Source organism: Tachyglossus aculeatus, chromosome 7 (genome assembly GCF_015852505.1).
Source record: "Tachyglossus aculeatus isolate mTacAcu1 chromosome 7, mTacAcu1.pri, whole genome shotgun sequence".
Classification (NCBI taxonomy): Eukaryota; Metazoa; Chordata; class Mammalia; order Monotremata; family Tachyglossidae; genus Tachyglossus; species Tachyglossus aculeatus.
Window position 1 is genome coordinate 27,267,602 of NC_052072.1, and position 18,660 is coordinate 27,286,261.

General features: G+C 49.7%; 1 protein-coding gene across 5 annotated transcripts in view; it reads right to left on the reverse strand.

Annotated features, from left to right (window-relative positions):
* Positions 1 to 6,597: 6,597 nt before the first annotated feature.
* The window catches only part of ATP2B4 (ATPase plasma membrane Ca2+ transporting 4), a 142,394-nt gene continuing 130,331 nt past the window's right edge, over positions 6,598 to 18,660 (reverse strand). For 4 of the 5 annotated variants that reach the window (XM_038748689.1, XM_038748694.1, XM_038748690.1 and 1 more), the window contains one exon: positions 6,598 to 13,179. In XM_038748689.1, the coding sequence (XP_038604617.1) occupies positions 12,850 to 13,179 (330 nt within the window). In that variant the 3' untranslated portion in view covers positions 6,598 to 12,849. The remainder of the gene's footprint in view (positions 13,180 to 18,660) is intronic. The other variant, XM_038748692.1, reaches the window with a different exon arrangement.

The window sequence follows — 18,660 nt, forward strand, 5'->3', positions numbered from 1 at the left end:
CTTCCTCCATGCTGCAACATCTACAGACTGTAACAAGGACTATCTCTCTGTCTCTCTGTCTCTGTCTCTGTCTCTCTCACACACATGCTCTTTCTCTCCTCTGTCTCCCTCTGTCTCCCTCCTCCCTCTTTCCCCCTTCCCTCTCCCCACTTCTCTCTCCCCGTCTCTCCTTCCCTCTTTCTCTCTCCTTCTTTTAAGAGCCCGTTGAGAGAAACTCCATTGCTCAGACAGTTCCCCTTCAGCCAGCTCTGCCCTACCTTCATCCCCTCACCTACCCTCCCACCCCAGCTTTAAAATCATCTTGCTGTTTTCTATTATCTTCACTACTGTGTTCACCTCCTCGATCATTCAATAATATTTATTGATTGGTTATTATGTGTACAGTAATCAAATTACAGCCCCCTCCTCTCCCCCTCCCCATCCCCCTGCCCTACCTCCTTCCCCTCCCCACAGCACCTGTATATGTGTTCGTACAGATTTATTACTCTATTTATTTTACTTGTACATATTTACTATTCTATTTATTTTATTTTGTTAACATATTTTGTTTTGTTGTCTGTCTCCCCCTTCTAGACTGTGAGCCCATTGTTGGGTAGGGACCGTCTCTGTATGTTGCCAACTTGTACTACCCAAGTGCTTAGTACAGTGCTCTGCACACAGTAAGCCCTCAATAAATACGATTGAATGAATGAATGAATGAAAGGCTACCCTTGATCCTAACTTAGCCACTCCCCCCCCACTTTCTCCATACCTTCCCACACTTCCCATCCTTCCATGAATTCCTCTTCCTGTGTCCGATTCCCTGCATCCCTGTCTCTGAGTCCGGAAGTTCTTCCTTTGGTTCATTCATCATTCATTCAATCGTATCCAACTTTCTGTTGCTGTCGTAGCCTACCTCAGCACGTTGACCACTTGCATGTATAATCCCAGCTTGCTTTCTCCCCAGTCGCACACTTAGACTTTTGTATAATAATAATAATAGTAATGGTATTTGTTAAGCGCATACTATGTGCCAAGCACTTTAAGTGCTGGGGTAGATACAAGATAATCAGTTTGGCCCACATGGAGCTCAGAGTCTTAATCTCCATTTTACAGATGAGGTAAATGAGGCACAGAGAAGTTAAGTGACTTGCCAAAGGGCACGCAGCAGACAGTGGCGGAGTGGGATTAGAACCCACGACCTCTGACTCCCAAACCCGGGCTCTTTCCACTGAGCCATGCTGCTTCTCGTTTTGTGAGCTCTTGGGTCAGAAATTTCATCACCTGTGACTTGTTCTTGCTCTGCCACCGGCCTCTATCTCCCTCCCTCTCTTCTCCCCGTCTTCTCCCAGCTTGAGTAGTTTCTTTTGCCCAGACAGTAAAACTGAAAACAAGTGAGAGTTGTGGTAAAAACTTCAGAAATCCAAGCCTCAAACGGACCAGTTGCTTAGCCTGGGAGCAACTCCCGATTTGTCCCCATCCTCCCCCACTCCCCATCTGGGTTCCAACCTGTCCAGGCCAAAAACCAGTTCCCGGTTCATCAGTTTCCTGATGAATTGTGGCCTCCTCTGCCCTCCGCCTCTCGAGGGTACAGACCCCTTGGGGACACTCACCAAATGGTGGCAGGGTTTGCTCTTCCCTCTCTTCTCCCTGTCCTCTCCCAACTTGAGCGGCTTCTCCTTTGCCCAGACAGGAAGCTGAAAGCAAGTGAGAGTTGGGAAAAGCTTCTGAAATTCCAGCCCCAAACGGGCCGGTCCGTGGACTAAAGGAGTCTGACTTTCTGTTGGCTTCTTCCTTGGTGTTTGCTCTGGCACCTTGTTTGGGACTCCCAGGGTGACCCAAGTTCCGGAGCAAGACCCCCCAAATTGTTCAGATGGTGAGAAGATGAGGAGCTGGAGGGGCTGAGAAGTTGATCGGGGGGAAGAGATTAAAATTTGACATCCGTGTTGAGCAGGGGGTGGTGTCAGGGGGAAGGGGTGGGCGGATACCCACAAGCCGCCACATCCTTTAAGACGTTAAGAGGTGTGCCTTAGAAAAGTGGCTGTCCCATGCCCCTACTTCAGTCTATCCCACCTTCCCACGGCTCCTAGTTTCTTTCTCCTCTGGGTTTGAAGTCACCTCTACCTTCACGTCCACAGAGTTTACTTCCAAAGCCTCCCTTTCTTGCTTCCGAACACTTCTCCATACACCTCCAAACCTCCAGTTTTCAGGGTGTCCCTGAGGGGATATGTGGGTGATCTCTCCCTAAGACGTCCGGCTTCTTTCTACCAGGCTCCTCTAGGTTTGAAATAACTTTCAACTTCATGTCCACAGGGTTCACTTCCAAAGCCCTTTCCCTTGCTTCCAAACACTTTTCCAAACACCTCCAAGCCCTCAGGGGTGTCCCTGAGGGTATGGTTGTAGCAATAGTAGCAATTGTAGCAGTGTTCACTGAGGGTCTATTCTGTTTGGGTGTAGCTCTGAATATGTGTGTCTCTCTGCTAATGTATTTGGTGGGGAAGACTTTGTGGGACTGTAGAGGGGTCTTTGAGGGTTGGGGTGAGGGTGGTTTCCTGAAACAGGATGGCTTAGTGGGAAGAGCACAGCCCTCGAAGTCAGAGGACCTGAGTTCTAATCCCTGCTCTGCCGCTTCCCTGCTATGTGACCTTGGGGAAGTCACTTAACTTTTCTGAGTCTCAGTTACCTCATCCGTTAAACGGGGATAAAGTATCGGTTCTCCCTCAATAATAATAATAATGATAGTATTTGTTAAGCGCTTACTATGTGCAAAGCACTGTTCTAAGTGCCGAGGGGGATACAAGGTGATCAGGTTGTCCCACGGGGGGCCTCACATTCTTAATCCCCATTTTACATATGAGGGAACTGAGACTCAGAGAAGTTAAGTGACTTGCCCAAGGTCACAAAGCAGACACGCAGCGGAGCTGGGATTCGAACCCATGACCTCTGACTCCAAATCCCATGCTCTTTCCACTGAGCCATGCTGCTTAAGACCAGCGCTTAGAACAGTGCTTTGCACATAGTAAGCGCTTAACAAATACCATTATTATTATTATTATTATTAAGACTGTAAGCCACACTTGGGAGAAGAAGTGTGTCCAATCTGCTTATATTGTATCGAACCCAGTGCTTAGGACAGTATTGGCACTATAGTAAGTGCTCAATACCACACTCATTATAATCATTCTGCTAGTAATCAGAGTCAGGGTGAGGGTTGCAGCACCACCGGTTCAAGGTCCATCTCAGACAGTCCCTTGTTCATCTCAGCTTCGGAAAATGTGGTCTCCTGGCCTCCTTTTTCAGAGAGGGGATGAGGGGGAAATTGGCTTTCCCATCCTTTCCAGATGTCACGGGAAGGCACTGAAGGAGCTGGGGCATTTGTTCTTTCCGAACAGCATCTTGCCTCTCCTGCCTTTATCACTCCCACATCGCTGCTGCTCAAATGAAGAGAATTATGGGAGAATCCTGAGGGAGTCCTGGAAGTACTCCTCACCCTCGGCTCCTCACCCTCGGCTTCAAGGCTGTCCATCCCCTCGCCCCCTCCTACCTCACCTCCCTTCTCTCCTTCTCCAGCCCAGCCCGCACCCTCCACTCCTCTGCCACTAATCTCCTCACCGTGCCTCGTTCTCGCCTGTCCCGCCGTCGACCCCCAGCCCACGTCATCCCCTTGGCCTGGAATGCCCTCCCTCCGCACATCCGCCAAACTAGCTCTCTTCCTCCCTTCAAGGCCCTACTGAGAGCTCACCTCCTCCAGGAGACCTTCCCAGACTGAGCCCCCTCCTTCCTCTCTCCCCCAACCCCCCGCCCTACCTCCTTCCCCTCCCCACAGCACCTGCATATATGTCTGTATGTATTTATTGCTCTATTTATTTATTTATTTATTTTATTTGTACATACTTATTCTATTTATTTTATTTTGTTAATATGTTTTGTTTTGTTGTCTGTCTCCCCCTTCTAGACTGTGAGCCCACTGTTGGGTGGGGACCGTCTCTATATGTTGCCAACTTGTATTTCCCAAGTGCTTAGTACAGTGCTCTGCACACAGTAAGTGCTCAATAAATACGATTGAATGAATGAAAGTAAGAGCTGCAGAGCCCCCAAGCTGTCCAGTAGCGGGTCTCCCCCAACTCAAACAGAGAACTTCTTGGTGGAAGGGTGGTGGGAGGCCAGGGGAGGAGTTGGTCGGGTGATCCCTAGAGGGGCATGGGTGCGTGGGGGAGAGGTGAGAGGGTGAACGCGTTAAGGGAGGGCTCTGTAAAGCCAATTAGCCCAGAAAGCTCTGCTCTGGTGGCATGACGGCTGAAGCCCACGTTGGATTCCATGTAGTAGACCCCTCATCCCCCCTCCCGTCATTGCTTCCTCCCCTGGCCTTCTCCTTGCAGCCTCGCCCCAAGTAGAGAAAGGACAGCATGAAGTCGGACAGAGAGCCGAGCCGTCCTCTCAGGGCAAGAATCAAAGACCATGGTGGAAGTTAAAAGACTTCAGAAGGCCCTAGCTGAAATCAGGACAGAAGAAAAGGTGCCGCCCACCCATCTAATTTGGGTCTCCCTGCAGAAAAGAGACAGTAGAGCTGACTGATAGGGATCTGTTCAAACTTTGTGGGGAGGGCAAGGAAGATGGAAGAGAAAGTCTGTACAGAGGATAGAGATAAGGGGAGGCCCTATGACTATAGCTTTTCGTAGAAGCAACAGTGGCAGGTCACACACCAAGCCATGTGCTCACCAGTGGCTGCTCACACTCCAGGCCAAGTGCTCACCAGCGGCCACTCCTCCGCCACACCATGTGGCCTCAGTGGCCACTCTAGTGCTCATCAGCAGTCGCACACGTGCTCACCAGGCGCTGCTCACGCTCTAGGCCACGTGTTCACCTTTGATCACTCAGGCGCTCCAGGTCGCCCGCTCATCGTAAGATTAAGCCGCAAACCAGTGAGGCAGAAAGCAAATTCGACCTCGTGTCGGCCGTGCCATGTCCCTCGACCAGGGGCAGGGCCCAGGCTGGATATCCTAATTGAGAGAGAGTCTCAATTAGCGGCGGACAAGAGCCAGTGGGTGCTGAGCTTCACATGGGCACACGTAGACACGGGAAGCAGGGGCAGGGACACATTAAGACACCAAAGGTTTGAAAGACAAAGCCATTGAGAGAGGCCCAGAAAGAGCTCCAGAGGAGGCGGTGGCTCCGGTTCCAGGACAGCAACCTGGGGACCCTGGCTGCTTTGGGTCACTCGATCTGAGCCTTCATTCCTTCATTCCTTCCCCCAGCTAAGGTCAACTTCACACCCAGGAAGCCGAGGGCCAGTAGCCAACAGCAGAACACCCGGGCCTGGAAATCAAGTCGCTGTGGTGGGAGACTGTGTGCTTAACGGGTCGTCCACACAACACCTCAAGGCACCTGCTCGTCCAGGGAGACCACACTGCCGTTTTCCAGGGAAGGGAAGCAGCGTGACTTAATGGAAAGAGCTCAGGATTGAATCAGGAGAACTGGGTTCTAATCTCAGTTCTGCCCGCTGGATGAATTACTGCTTAACTGCTCAGGGCTTCAGTTTCTTCATCTGTAAAATGGGCATTAAATACTTGCTTTCCATCCCACTTAGATTGGAAGTCCCAAGTAGGGCAGGGGTTGTAGCCGACCCGATGATTTTGTAGCTACTCCCGACTTAATGGAAGGAGCTCAGGATTGAGTCAGGAGAACTGGGTTCTAATCTCAGTTCTGCCCGCTGGATGATTTACTGCTTAACTGCTCAGGGCCTCAGTTTCTGCATCTGTAAAATGGGCATTAAATACTTGTTTTCCATCCCACTTAGATTGGAAGTCCCAAGTAGGGCAGGGGTTGTATCCGACCCAATGATTTTGTAGCTACTCCTGACTTAATGGAAAGAGCTCAGGATTGAGTCAGGAGAACTGGGTTCTAATCTCAGTTCTGCCCATCTGCCTGCTGGATGACTTACTGCTTAACTGCTCAGGGCCTCAGTTTCTTCATCTGTAAAATGGGCATTAAATACTTGTTTTCCATCCCACTTAGATTGGAAGTCCCAAGTAGGGCAGGGGTTGTATCCGACCCAATGATTTTGTAGCTACTCCTGACTTAATGGAAAGAGCTCAGGATTGAGTCAGGAGAACTGGGTTCTAATCTCAGTTCTGCCCATCTGCCTGCTGGATGACTTACTGCTTAACTGCTCAGGGCCTCAGTTTCTTCATCTGTAAAGTGGGCATTAAATACTCGTTTTCCATCCCACTTAGATTGGAAGGCCCAAGTAGGGCAGGGGTTGTATCTGACCCAATGATTCTGTATCTACTCCAGGGCCTAGTACAGTGCTTGGCACATAGCATTTAACGAATACAGCTGTTATTGTTACTGTTTACTATGCATCGAGCATTGTTCTAAGCGCTGGGGTCCATATAAGTTAATCAGGAAAGACACAGTCCTTATCCCACATGGGGACAGGGAAGGCAATGGAAGGCTCAGAGAAGCTCGCAGTATCAAGGTCACTCAGCCCAGTAAGGAAGAGCCTGCCTCCCAACTCAGGCTCATCCCCGACAGATCCCTCCCCCTTGAAGTCTGCCAGGACCATTCAGAAGATAAAGTCAAACATACACAACTGGACATCAAAGACACGACAAACAGTGACATTTTGTATCTTTTTTATTTACAATAGGATTAAAAAATGCTTTGTCCATGAAGGACCCAAGGGCCTCCCTCTCTCCTTTCCATTTTTAGTGACACAGGGGAGAGGGGCACTGACTCACAGACACAGAGGACAGAGAGGACAGAGGCAGAGAGATACTCCGCGCTGATATCTAGTGAGGCTTCACTGGGATGGCCACAGAATAAGGCAGTGAGTTGCTTGGGGGGGTGTTAGCGAACCTCATACCAAGCCCGAGGGGAGAGGGGCTGATATGCTTCCAAAGGACTCTGCCCACGATCCGTGAACAGGGACCCCCGGAAGGAATAGGGAGCTGCTGAGCCTGCTCCTTCCAAACTCCCCCGGACACATCCCGGGAATGAAGGCTTCCTACAAAGCCCTCAGAAAGAAGGGCCTTCAGCGGTCTTGGGTAATGTTAAGTGAGGGAGTCTAACAGAGACTTTGAAAGAACAACTCATTGGATCCCCATCTTAGACTTGCTGCCACTTTCCCCCTCAGGGTCGCCTGGGGGAAATTTCTCCCCAGACGGGGAGTGCCTGCATGGGCTTTGCTCAATGGGACCCAAACTGGGTCATCCTAACCAGGCCGGGGACTGTGACAAGGAGAGGAGGATGATAGGATGTGGAGCCAAAAGAACATGAGTCTGGAGTGCTGGCAGGAGAGAGTTACGACTGGATCATTCTCTTTGGCTTTTGTGGGGCCTAAGCTAGCCTGGCGCTATCAGGAAAGACGGTTGTCCATTTGGGCTGATGAAGTCAACACAAGGGGTAGCATTTGGCCCCACCATGCCACAGGCAAGTGTTACTCACTGGGCACCAGCAGCTCAGAGCGGCCACTCTAACCTGAGAGGCAGGTTAGAATAGGGAGGAAAAAGCCAATTTCCTCTCAGCAGGATGTCCCAAAACTATCAATCTTATTTATTGAGCACTTACTGTGGGCAGAGCACTGTACTAAGCATTTGGGAGGGTACAATATAACAGAGTTGATGGTGATCACTCTCACAGCTTCAAGGGGCTCAAGTGCAAAGAGCAGGCTGCTCACCTGCTTCTTAAGCCCAGGCTGAAGCCAACCCCACCTCCCACTAGCAGGGACAGAGACGTAGATGTCGGGAGTTTCAGCTGCGTTCATCTCAGGGATTCCTCAGTTTCTCTTTTAGACAGCCCCCATTTTTCTTCCGCAGGGTCAGTGGGAGGCAAAGCTGAGCACATGAAGCTGGAAGACAAGCCTTCCTGAGATTGATATGCAATGTCAGATTGGGTGGGTTTGCCATAAACGCTAGCCCCAAGAGGTCTCCTTCTGAAAGTACAGTCAAAGGGATGGACTAGTACTAAGAAACGTCCAATAATCCTTTGCCCAGAAAAACGGACACAGACTGGCTAAATCCAGACTAGTGCATGGAAGAAAAATTTTTTAAAAAATTCTGAAAACCAAGTCACTGGAAGAGGCACTGGCCAAGAAAGATGAAGAAAAAGGGAACCTCCAAAAAATCTTCCCCCAAGCTACTCTTCTACAACCACATTCTGTAAGGCCATGAAACACCAACTCCCTTCCTACCGCAGCAGAGCAGAAGGGTCTCGCGGCAGCAACCAATTCTAGACTTTGCTTAAGGTTGAAAGAAATCAGAAGACAAAAAGGCTAGGCTGTCTCTCCCACCCTGGAGAAATTAAGAAACATTACGAACAGGGATGTGTTGGGGTTAATGGCAGATTCTGAGCTCTTGATTTGCTCAGAGCGGGTTCCATAAGGGCCTGTGGCAGCATCCCAGCATCACCTTCACTAGATAATCAACGGCTTACAATTTGGTGGACACACACTGAGGACATCACAATTACAAGTGGGCATGGTTTTTATTCTCAGTGCACAAGTGCATCGTTTTCTGCTCAACAGCTAAAAGCTTTATTGGTTCAAAAAAAAAAAAAAAAGAAGTATCTCAAATTCTTTCCTCCTCTTAGTCTCCTCTTCTGATCTCAGTGGGGAGACATTGGAGTTTCAGATTTTGCAGGAGTTGACAGCTCATTCCGATTTGATTTTTCCAAGAACCATATAAATACATGCAAAACATTGTACAGAGAGATTAAATAATATCAAAATGCCAATACAGATTGGGTGCACTCAAGCCAGACTGCAGAATATGGCAACACACACCAGGGTACATATTGCTTCGAAATCACCGTTTGCTTTTTATATCATGCATACCACAATATTCAATCTTTTGTTTATTTTTTTTTTCTTTTTATACAAAAATACCAGTGCTTGTTATAATCGTTACTGAAAAAGGAAACTGAAAAGTCCTATCTGCGTGCGTTTTCAAAAGAAAGACCTAAGAGATTTTGTTGGCACACACACGCACACACACACACATACACACACACATATATATATGGCCTATCCATCCATATATGGCTATATATATATATGTGAGGAAAAACAGAAAGGTCGATTTAGTCACAGGCGGGCTAGCAGAGGTTCACAACCATGTTTATCTTCCGTTGGAGAGCTTGGACTACTTAGGCCAGAAGGGACGGGCAACACTAGAGGAGCAGGAAAATCCTAGGAGGGAATGGGAACAGCAGAGATGGATTTGGTCTGGTTCAAGGGAAAAAGCTTTGACTTTCATGGGCTAAAAGGGCAGGAGACTGCGTGGTGAGATGGGGGAAAGCAAGCATTTGGGTTGGGAGCAATGAAAGGGGAGAGGGAAGCAAAAAAGCATATTTTGTGGCCAACGAGAGTGCTCCCCGTGCCCCTCTTGCCAAGATTATTCCAAAAAGCGGTTGCTAACCACCCACACTCTCGAGACCTTCAGGAGAAGACAAAAAGCCAAGGTCAAAGCTCCACCTAACACCACTTCATCCCCCAAGGAGGAGTGGGTGTTCTGTAGAAAGACACGGGCGGATAGAGCCACACTGACCTCCAGGATGCCTCAACCCTCAGCCAGCGAGCTGGGGGTGGGGGGGGTTGGGGGGTTGAGGGGAGTGATAGGAGAGGGCACCAGACTGCCCAAAATGACCGCCCATGACTAGACTCAGTCTTTGTTTTTCCCTTTTTAAGATATTTATTTCCCCTCCAAAGTATCGCCCAGAGCTGTGGGGGAAAGAAAATTCAAATCCTTGTGTGGAAAAAAAAAATCCCTCTAGGCATATACTTGTAAGTCCTTCCGGGTCCTCCCGGGCACACAGGAAGCGCGGTAAGAGCCATAAGATGCAAACCCTAAGGGAGATTGTCCTTGCGCTCTAGAAGAGATGTAATGTCTTTGGTTCCAGTGGCTCTTAAAGAAACTAAACGATAATCCGACAAAACGCCCCTGTTCTTTAGAACCAGATGCAAGAACGTGGCATTTCCACATGAGCGCTCCACAAGGCCTTGCTTCATTTCCTGTCTGGCCCGGTCTTCGTGCGTTCAGTTTCCTTTCCTTCAGTCTCCATTTCCGAAGGCATCTTCTCTAGAGGAATCCGAGACGGTGGTTCTCTCTCCCACGCATACCTTTGGAATCTAAAGCACCATAATTTTGGGGGAAAGCTTTCCTCAATAACTTAAGCCATATTTTCCTGTTGCCAGTTGATCATTGAAACGAAGCAGAAAAGATATTTTACATAGAAATGAATGCACAGAAACACTTAAACATACTCAACCAGCCATATCAACATAATTTATATAAAAAACATCTCTAGAATCAACTCCCTTTTTGTTTGTTTTTCATTTAGAGTACAAAGATGGCTGTTTGGAGAAAGGAAGTACAGTGTATTGGCATCGAAACCAACTGCGGATATACTAAGTTGCCGGTCACATCAAAAAGCTAGTCAAACGACCTGCTGTCGCCCGGTCACTTGGCAGCATCTTAAAATCTTTTAAACAAAATACATATGACTGACTTAAAAATATCAGTTTCTGATCTAAAGAAAACTATATTTTTTGCATAATATTTATATATCTTTTTTCCTCTCCATAGATGGAAACTAGAATACACACACAAAAACACTTTGACGCAGAAGTTCACCAGTCCCTCACTGTAACCCACTAGGCACAGAGAGGCTTCAGGGCCGGGCAGGTTAAGTCGCCTCCAAAGTTTTTACACATCTGAGGTAAGCACGATTCGACAGAAGAAAAGACCATCTCCCAATGTACTTAATAAATATTTACGTAGCTCCTAAGAATATCATACGCGAGCTGATTTTTCCTCAAGAATATTTAAAAGAGAAAAGTGATCACTGATGGATGGAGCCTGAAGAACGGAACCAAATGTGAAAGATTCCTTTTCTCTCTCCTTTTCTGCTCAGCTGTGTAGCCTTAGGGAGGGGAAGCTAGTTTTCTGATCATGCCATTTTTACTAAACTCAGATGAAGAATGAGACCAATGGAGGAGGGTCTGGGTTGGTGGTGGCGGGGAGGGCACTGGAGGAGCTGGGGGAGAACAGAGAAACAGTTGGTCATTTAGATTCTTGGTTATTGGCAGTTCACAAGCGCCTCAGGCACCTACTTTTCCTTCCTAGGCCAGTAGGATGGGAAGAACAATTGATTCCACACAGAAGAGCGTCCGTCTGGTGTCGGAAGGGACAAGAATGGAGTTCCCACAGAATGGCTCCACTTTGTCACGCTAAGGAACACTTGAAAAAAAAAAAGCGGGGAGGGAGGGGAGGGAGACACCATCTCAGCAAAAGTCCCCGACTCCTGAGTGACAGGTGGGTGGGGAAACGTTGGGCAGTGTTCGGGAAACCAAAAGGCACGGGTCTTGGCTCTGCGTCAGCCACAACTCAGCACTGGCTGGGGGGTGGGAGGGGAGAGCAGAGCGGAGGGAGGTCCCCATTCCCCCACTCAATCAGCAAAGCACAAATGGAGTCTCTGGTGTCGGGTGGGCAGTTCTTTCATCAAGATTCAGGATGGGCTAAGGTTCGTTCTCGGATGCCACGGTGGCGGGCAGCAGTGGGGGCCGCCAGCCCGGTGCCTAAGGGGTGGTGACCGGTACCGGCCTCGGATCATCAGTAAAAGGAGTTCCTGCCCTTCTTTTCCTGTGCCCTAAAGGCCCCCCGGCTCCTTGCGGACACTGATACGCTCAACGGTCCTTCCGCCGAATAAACACGGGGAGTCCTGCAAGCACTGGGGTGGGTGGCCGGAAATACACATGCTTGATCCCGTGAGCCCTGGAAACCTCACAGGGCCAGCAAGCTCCGACGCAGAAGGTCCGGTCCCACGGCCTTAGCGGCCACTCTGATTCCGCTTGGCAGTGCCACCCACACCGCCGCTTTGGAAAGGGGTGACCGACAGGCCCTCCGGACTTGCCGCACTCACAAACCAGAGTTTTTCTCTGGATTGAAAACAAACAACAAAAAGCCCCCAAAGCCCACACACAAATCACACCCTTACACACCTCACCATGTGGCAATTGGTGGTGGGAGTGAGGGAAAAGGGGTAACAAGACAGTAGGGGCAAACACACACACACACACACACACACACACTTTTTCTTTTTAACACAAACTTAGCAAACAGCGCCACTTAAGAGGAATTGGGGAGAACATCCTTTCAGGGAGAGAACTAAGAGCTCCAGAAAGTTTGACCCTATGCCTCAAAAGTGGGGCAGGAGGAAGCCCTCATCACAACCAAATCGAGACTGAACAGACTAGTTCACTCATCTACCCCTTTCCGTAATGACAGCAGTACAACGGCGAACGTTGAAGTCAGAGAGCGAGTGAAAGAACCAAGAGATTAGGTACCAGTTTTCAAAGTGGAAGACTTGTTTAAATCCATCACTGAGTGGGGGGCCATCCCCTCACCCAATCACCCCTCCTCTGCTAGCTTTGCTTGTGGTACCTTCTTTCTACTCTCCTGAGTCTTCGTTTTCCAACTAACCCGACTCGTGGGATAAACAGAGGTGCCGAGCCACGGGTGTGTGACTGCGGGAGATGGATTGGGGTGAGGGGGATGAGGGAAAAAGAACCAGAATAAAACAAAACATACTTTCAAGAGGCAACAATCCAAACTTGCAGAAGCCAGCCCTGACGGTCTCTTGTTTTGTTTGGGCCGGCCGAGTCCTCCATTGAAAACGGTTCAAAGCAAATTCGGGATTTGCAACTCTTTCATGCAACTCTTCTACTATGAGGTGGGCCCTACACACACACACACACACACACACACACACACACACAACCCACTGACATGACGGTGAGACGTCCCATTACCGCAGATTATCACAGGAGCGGAGAGGAAATGGTGGAGGTGGGAGAAGAGTCAGCCGACTAGGTCAGACGGACGTTTCCAGGCTGTGCAACGGGTTCTCCGAATGGGAGGGGATAATGTGGACTTGATTGCAGTCCACAGCGTTGTTGTTTTGGTTAGGGGAAGGGGGAGGGCCGCCCCCCCAGCCGGGCTTTTCGAGTCCATCCTTTCCCAGTTGTTCTCCATCTTCCTCTTCGTCATCGTCATCCTCATTTTCATCCAAGAGTGGGGTTCGGGGCTCGTCCTCCTCCATGGTGAACTCGGGGTGGGTCATGAAGTTATGGATTGAGCTTCTGGACTCTGGCTTCTCGAGACCTTCGTAGAGGGAGCTACGGAACGCATTGATCACCTTGATCTAAACGGGGCAGGAAAGGGGGGTAAGAAGACATGGAAGTGAGAGAGAGCAGGACTGCAAGCGGCACATCTGAGGGGAGGAAAATAAAACCACAAGACACAACTGTGCAACAACCAAAAAATGGAAAAAAAAAAAAAAGAGAAAGGTCATGGAGCTCTAAAAAACACCACGCAGCTCAAAATGGTAAGCACTAGGAGCTGAGGGAGGTGGTGGAGGGGGGAAGATGAGCGATGGGAACCAAATTATGGTGAGACTTCAGAAGCTGCAAGGTAAAATAAACAGCAAAAGAGAGCACTTCCAAACAAATCGCTTTCCAAAATGAAACAGAAAGCAAAAAAAAATTTTTTTTAAAAAGCCCCCAAACCACATTAGTTCTTTCAGGAAGGGGAAAAGGAACGACAACACGGCAAAACCAAACTCAAAACCAAGATGATTTTTAAAAACTTGGGTGTCAAGGCAAAAATCTCAGACGGTGGAAAAAAACACACGACATCAGTGCAGATGGGTTTACTTTTTAGCCTACCAAAAAGGAACCGAGATACATCTTGACATTTTCAAGTGATAGTGACTCAAACCACACACTCTGTGCAGCAAATTCAAGCCAGGCCAAACTAACTGATCCTAATAAGTGTCAGCAGCATGCAAGGTACCAAACTCTACAGTCCTGGGTTCAAGAGCCCTTGATCGATCTTAATGTGTGAGGAGACATACACCCCTTCCAACACACACACACAAAAACACACACACGTCCAATCTCTCTGTCATCTCTCCCAGTGGAGATTTAGATGAAAACAGGAGTTGAAAATTGTCTGATGCCACCTTTCCATTGTAGAGGAAGAGGGAGAACTTCCTTGACCAGACAGGGCTGGCACTAAAAGAACTCACCATATTCCACAAAGAATCACTTTTAGACACCACTACGCTTCTTTTCTCTTTAGGGGCCAGTTATATCTCTCTAATAGGGGTGGCTGAAGGGATGGTGGAACCCACCAACAGAAACAAAAGATTTATTCATCTTTCCAACTGGCCTTGGAGAATCTTGCCCTGGGTCAACTGATGGGGTGGAAAGAGAGAGGGGAGGACAAAAATTATACTGCTTCACGTCAAGGCAGGAAATCCAAATCCCCCTCTCCCCCCACAGTGGCTTCTGGGGTAGTGAGAAATGGAAGACACCGAGGGGTGCTAACCGTGGGCAGATGCCAAGTTTAGCTCCTTGGGGGCTGGTCTTGAGCTGGACTTGCCGTGAGCAGCTAATTCCTTGCCTGCTCCAAGATCCGAGTAAGCCAAGTTACCCTTCTGAGTGATTAAAGAGCAGCAGATGGAAATAGAGGGGTTTTTGCTCTTCCAACTCTCCCTCCACCCCCATCTCACCCACCTGGACTCTTCCTCACTCGCAGTGGAATTTACCAGTAGTCGCTTTGGAGCCACGTTGATCCTTATCGGGCTGCCCACGTAGAGCAGCGTTGCCAGCTGAGGGGCCGGCTGGAGCCCGCAGGGCGGAGCTGGGGTGAGGGTTGGGGGGGCCCGGGCCCCAACAAACCACAGCAGTTAAAAAAAAAAATCTAGCTGGGGGCCCAGGGTTGATAAATGAAATCTGCTGCTTCAATCTAGTCCTTGGATTTGGAGGCATGGGATGGCAGGTGGGAAGGGGGGTTGGAGGAGGTTCTGTCCAGATCAGGCTCAGGGGAGACAAGAGGTTGTCTGTAGTGAGGGCTCGGGGGAGATGCCCGTACTTCAGTTCAGATGCCAAAGGCATCCCAGTGTCCTTCCTGAAATCTGTTGCAGTAAGGGCAATAGGGAGCCAAAGACAGCAAACTGGGTAAAGTTTGATCACCACTGCCTCTGCCATCTTAAGACCTGGTTCTTCTATCCACTGGCAATGGCTTAGGTTGAGGTTTCCCTGAGGGCTAAAGTGGGTTTGTCAGGACCCCAAAGGATTCGGCTTGGTCCCAGGCACCCCCACTCCCCAAAGGCACCAATGAGATGGGGGAGAGGGATCGGTTTTCCTTAGAACTAGGGTGGCCTAATTCAAAACTGGACTCTTCCTGCCCAGGGCTGCTAGATAGCAGCCTGAAAACAAGAGGGGGAAGAATTGATCTGCTGAACAAGACTGACAGAGGGACTGTTGTCGGGTTGTCGGACAGACAGCCGACCGTCCCCTCAACTTGTGTGCAGGGATTCTCTGTCCCAGTTACCATGACTCAGTTCACAGAGTAGCCATGAAGCCTGTTCACGTCTTTTTCTCAGCCCTTCCCTCCCTGAGGGCCCTGGGGCCCGGGCACGCAGGTCTGATCTCTCAAGAGGCTCCATGGATTCCGTGGATTAACTGGACTAACCTTTCTGGTCACCCCCCTCTCTGTTGCTGGGAGTCCCTGTGACAGGGGAAAGGGGGGGAAAAAGGAAAGGATCTATCCCTGTGCTTGGCACAGAATAAGCACGTAATGAATACCACAATTATTATTAAAAAAAAAACAACTGCACTGAAATATTCCGGATTTGGGGGGTACTTGCCTGTTCTTTGACTGCTCACCCCTTCTCTCTTGACGAGCAGAGGGCACGAGGGCCAGACAAATGGCCCTTCCGTCAAGTGGGGAAAGAAGCGGTGGACACTCTTTTTTATGGTATTTGTTACACACCTACTATGTGCCAGGCACTCTACTAAGCCAGGAGTAGATACAAGCTAATTAGTTTGGACACAGTACATGTCCCACATGGGGTTCACAGTCTTAACCCCTGTTTTATAGATGAGGTAACAGGCACAGGGAAGTTCAGTGACTTGCCTAAGGTCACACAGCAGACAAGTGACACTAGGCCAAGCTACTTACATCCCTATCCCCCTACACAGCTAACGCCAGACCTAGAACATTTTTTGAAGAAAAATATCACCAGAGCAAGGACCCCAGAGCAAACTCTGAGTCAGACAGAATGATTTGTGGGTTAAGGGCTCTTTAGGGTAGACAGTAACTGGGATTGCTCAGGGCTGGAGCCCAGGGGCAGCTTGAGAAAGGGGGCTCCCCTCTCCCACCTGCAAACTGCTCCCACTTTAGGTCAGTCCAGAAGAACTGAAGAAGTGAGCAGCTTGCATGGGGCTGCCCTGGACACCACCTGGGGCGGGGGCCGTCTCTCCCTCCCACCTGGTTTGTGTTGGCAGGCTGGCTATGCCCCACATCTGTCTAGATAGATAGGGTCAGATGGGATGTGTGGGGGTGGGAGTTGGGGGGGTTCATTTCCTCAGCTTCCTAGGGACACCAGGACAGACAAATCCAAACCCTGCGTTAAAATGGAAGTGCCTCCATCTTTCCCTTCTCGGGTCAGGGCGCCCCTGGATTGGGGATGGGATACCTGACTGTGAGCAAAAACTGTGAGTCCACTCTGAGACTGGTTCTTTCTGGGCTCAAGAGACCGCCACGCTCCCTGGGAGAGGGGAAGGGGAAAACCGTCAGCCTCCTTTGACTGAGGGGGAGAAAAAGCAATTTCTTGGAGTGGGGTGGGTGGGAGGGGAGAAGTGAGGAAGGGGCAAAGAGCAGTGTGACTCGGTCAGACTCCCAGCAGGGCTCCTGGGTCCAGGAGAAGATCCATCACCTGCAAGGGAACCTCAGGAAAACATCTGGTCATTGGAAAGAGGGGAGGCGGGGAAGGGGCGGGAAGTTGGGGCACCACCTGGCTGCCCCGAACTGGGTGCCGGGGCCTCGTCCACTCGCGGCCCACCAGGGCAGACCTGGGGGAGCACAAGACACCACCAGCAAAACCAGCACACACACAAGGAGAGTGCCTCCCGCCTCCCCGAAACACGCCCTTGACCCATCGGCCGTGGTGCAGGGTGCCTGCTGCGTGGTAAGCTTGTGGACGGAGGACGAGCCGTGTTTGGTGAAGCAGGTGGAAGCTCTAGACGCTGTCGGCCGGCAGCCCCCCGCCCGCCCCAGCTGTCCCCTCCCAGAATCTGTGCAGTAGGGAAGGCGAAAGGGAGAGGCACCATGGACCATTTCAGGCTTCCACCCTGACCGACTCCTCGCTGGACCCTACCTCTGGTCACAGGGAGCCTCTCTGGGGAAAGCCTCCTACCTTCCCCCAAACTCGGACCCCCATTCAGGCTGTTCCTTAGACCGAGAGTGAAGCCACAGACCCTGGGCTGGCCGGGGTGAGATCAACTCAACTTTGGGAGGTTCGGGGAGATGAGGGTGAGCCATCTCTTACTGTCCAGTCTCCTACTGTCCCCCAGGAACCCAGAAGGAGAAAGGGCACTGTAGGGGGACAGTGGGAAGCCGCACGTTATGGGCCGATAGGATCCTCTGGTTCTAAGACCTTGGGATCGCTCAGAAAGAGCAGAACTTCGATCCTGGGTTTGATCCAAAGTCTCTCAGGGGCTCAGCCCAGAAGATGCAGGCCCCACTCCCACTTGACCGTTCAAGGCCTCTCAGTGGGGTCTTCTCCTCACCCCTACCTCCTCCTTCCTCCACCAGAACAGCAGGGTACTTGAGGTCTAATTGTAGACCTTCCGCCAGGAGGTAAAAAGAACAGGAGAGAAGCTCAATTAGCAAGAGGAACCAGGCTTGAGAGAGGAGTAGCAGAAAGGAAGGAAAGAAGTCAGAGTAATAGACAACAGAGGCTGGGACTGGAGCTCTCTGAAGCTGGTCTACAATGATCTGACTTGCTTTAGTCCTCGTGGGCACGGAACTCGTTTACCAATTCTGTTGTGTTGTACTCTCCCAAGTGCCCAGTACAGTGCTCTGCACACAGTAAATGCTCAATAAATACCATTAATTGTTTTGCTCTCAGCTTCTGGCTCCCTGCATCCCTCACTCCCACCTCCTCTAGGTGGGAGTTCATGGAACCTAGCAAGAATTCACTTTATAGAAATCCTTCTGCTAGCCACTTAAAACGTCTCACCTAAGACATCATGCCCGCAACTTCCTGTTCAATTGTTTCCATTATCTGGCCATCGGGGCTGGTCAGGTTGTATTTAATCCCACAGCACTTAAGGACCTATTTTTAAGTTATATATTCTAAATTATTTATTAACTCCCCCACCAGACCGCAAGTTTGTTTCGGGCAGGGAACGTGATCATTCTGTTGTACTGTACTCTCCCAAGTGCTTAGTACAGTGCTCTACACATAGTAAGCGCTCAATAAATACCACTGATTGATTGATGGATTGTAATGGAGAAGTGAAATCCACAGATAATCCAAAATCTCCCCCTTCAGTCCCCTCGGGGAAGAAGGTGAAGGAAGGGACATGAATATTTCAGAAACAGGATTATGGGGCTCCTGATAAAGCCAGTTTGTTGTTGATATTCAAGTTGGTGGGGGTGGGGGAGGTTGGATTTCAATTTATCAGTCATCACATTAACAAATGAAAAATAAGATATCCAGGGTTTGCTGGGGGTGGAAAAAGTTAGCAGGAAGGGTCATTTTTCCAGAAATTCTTTAAAAAAAACTTGAGGCAAATAAAAAAAGGCTATATTGACCTCCTGCCCATCAGGA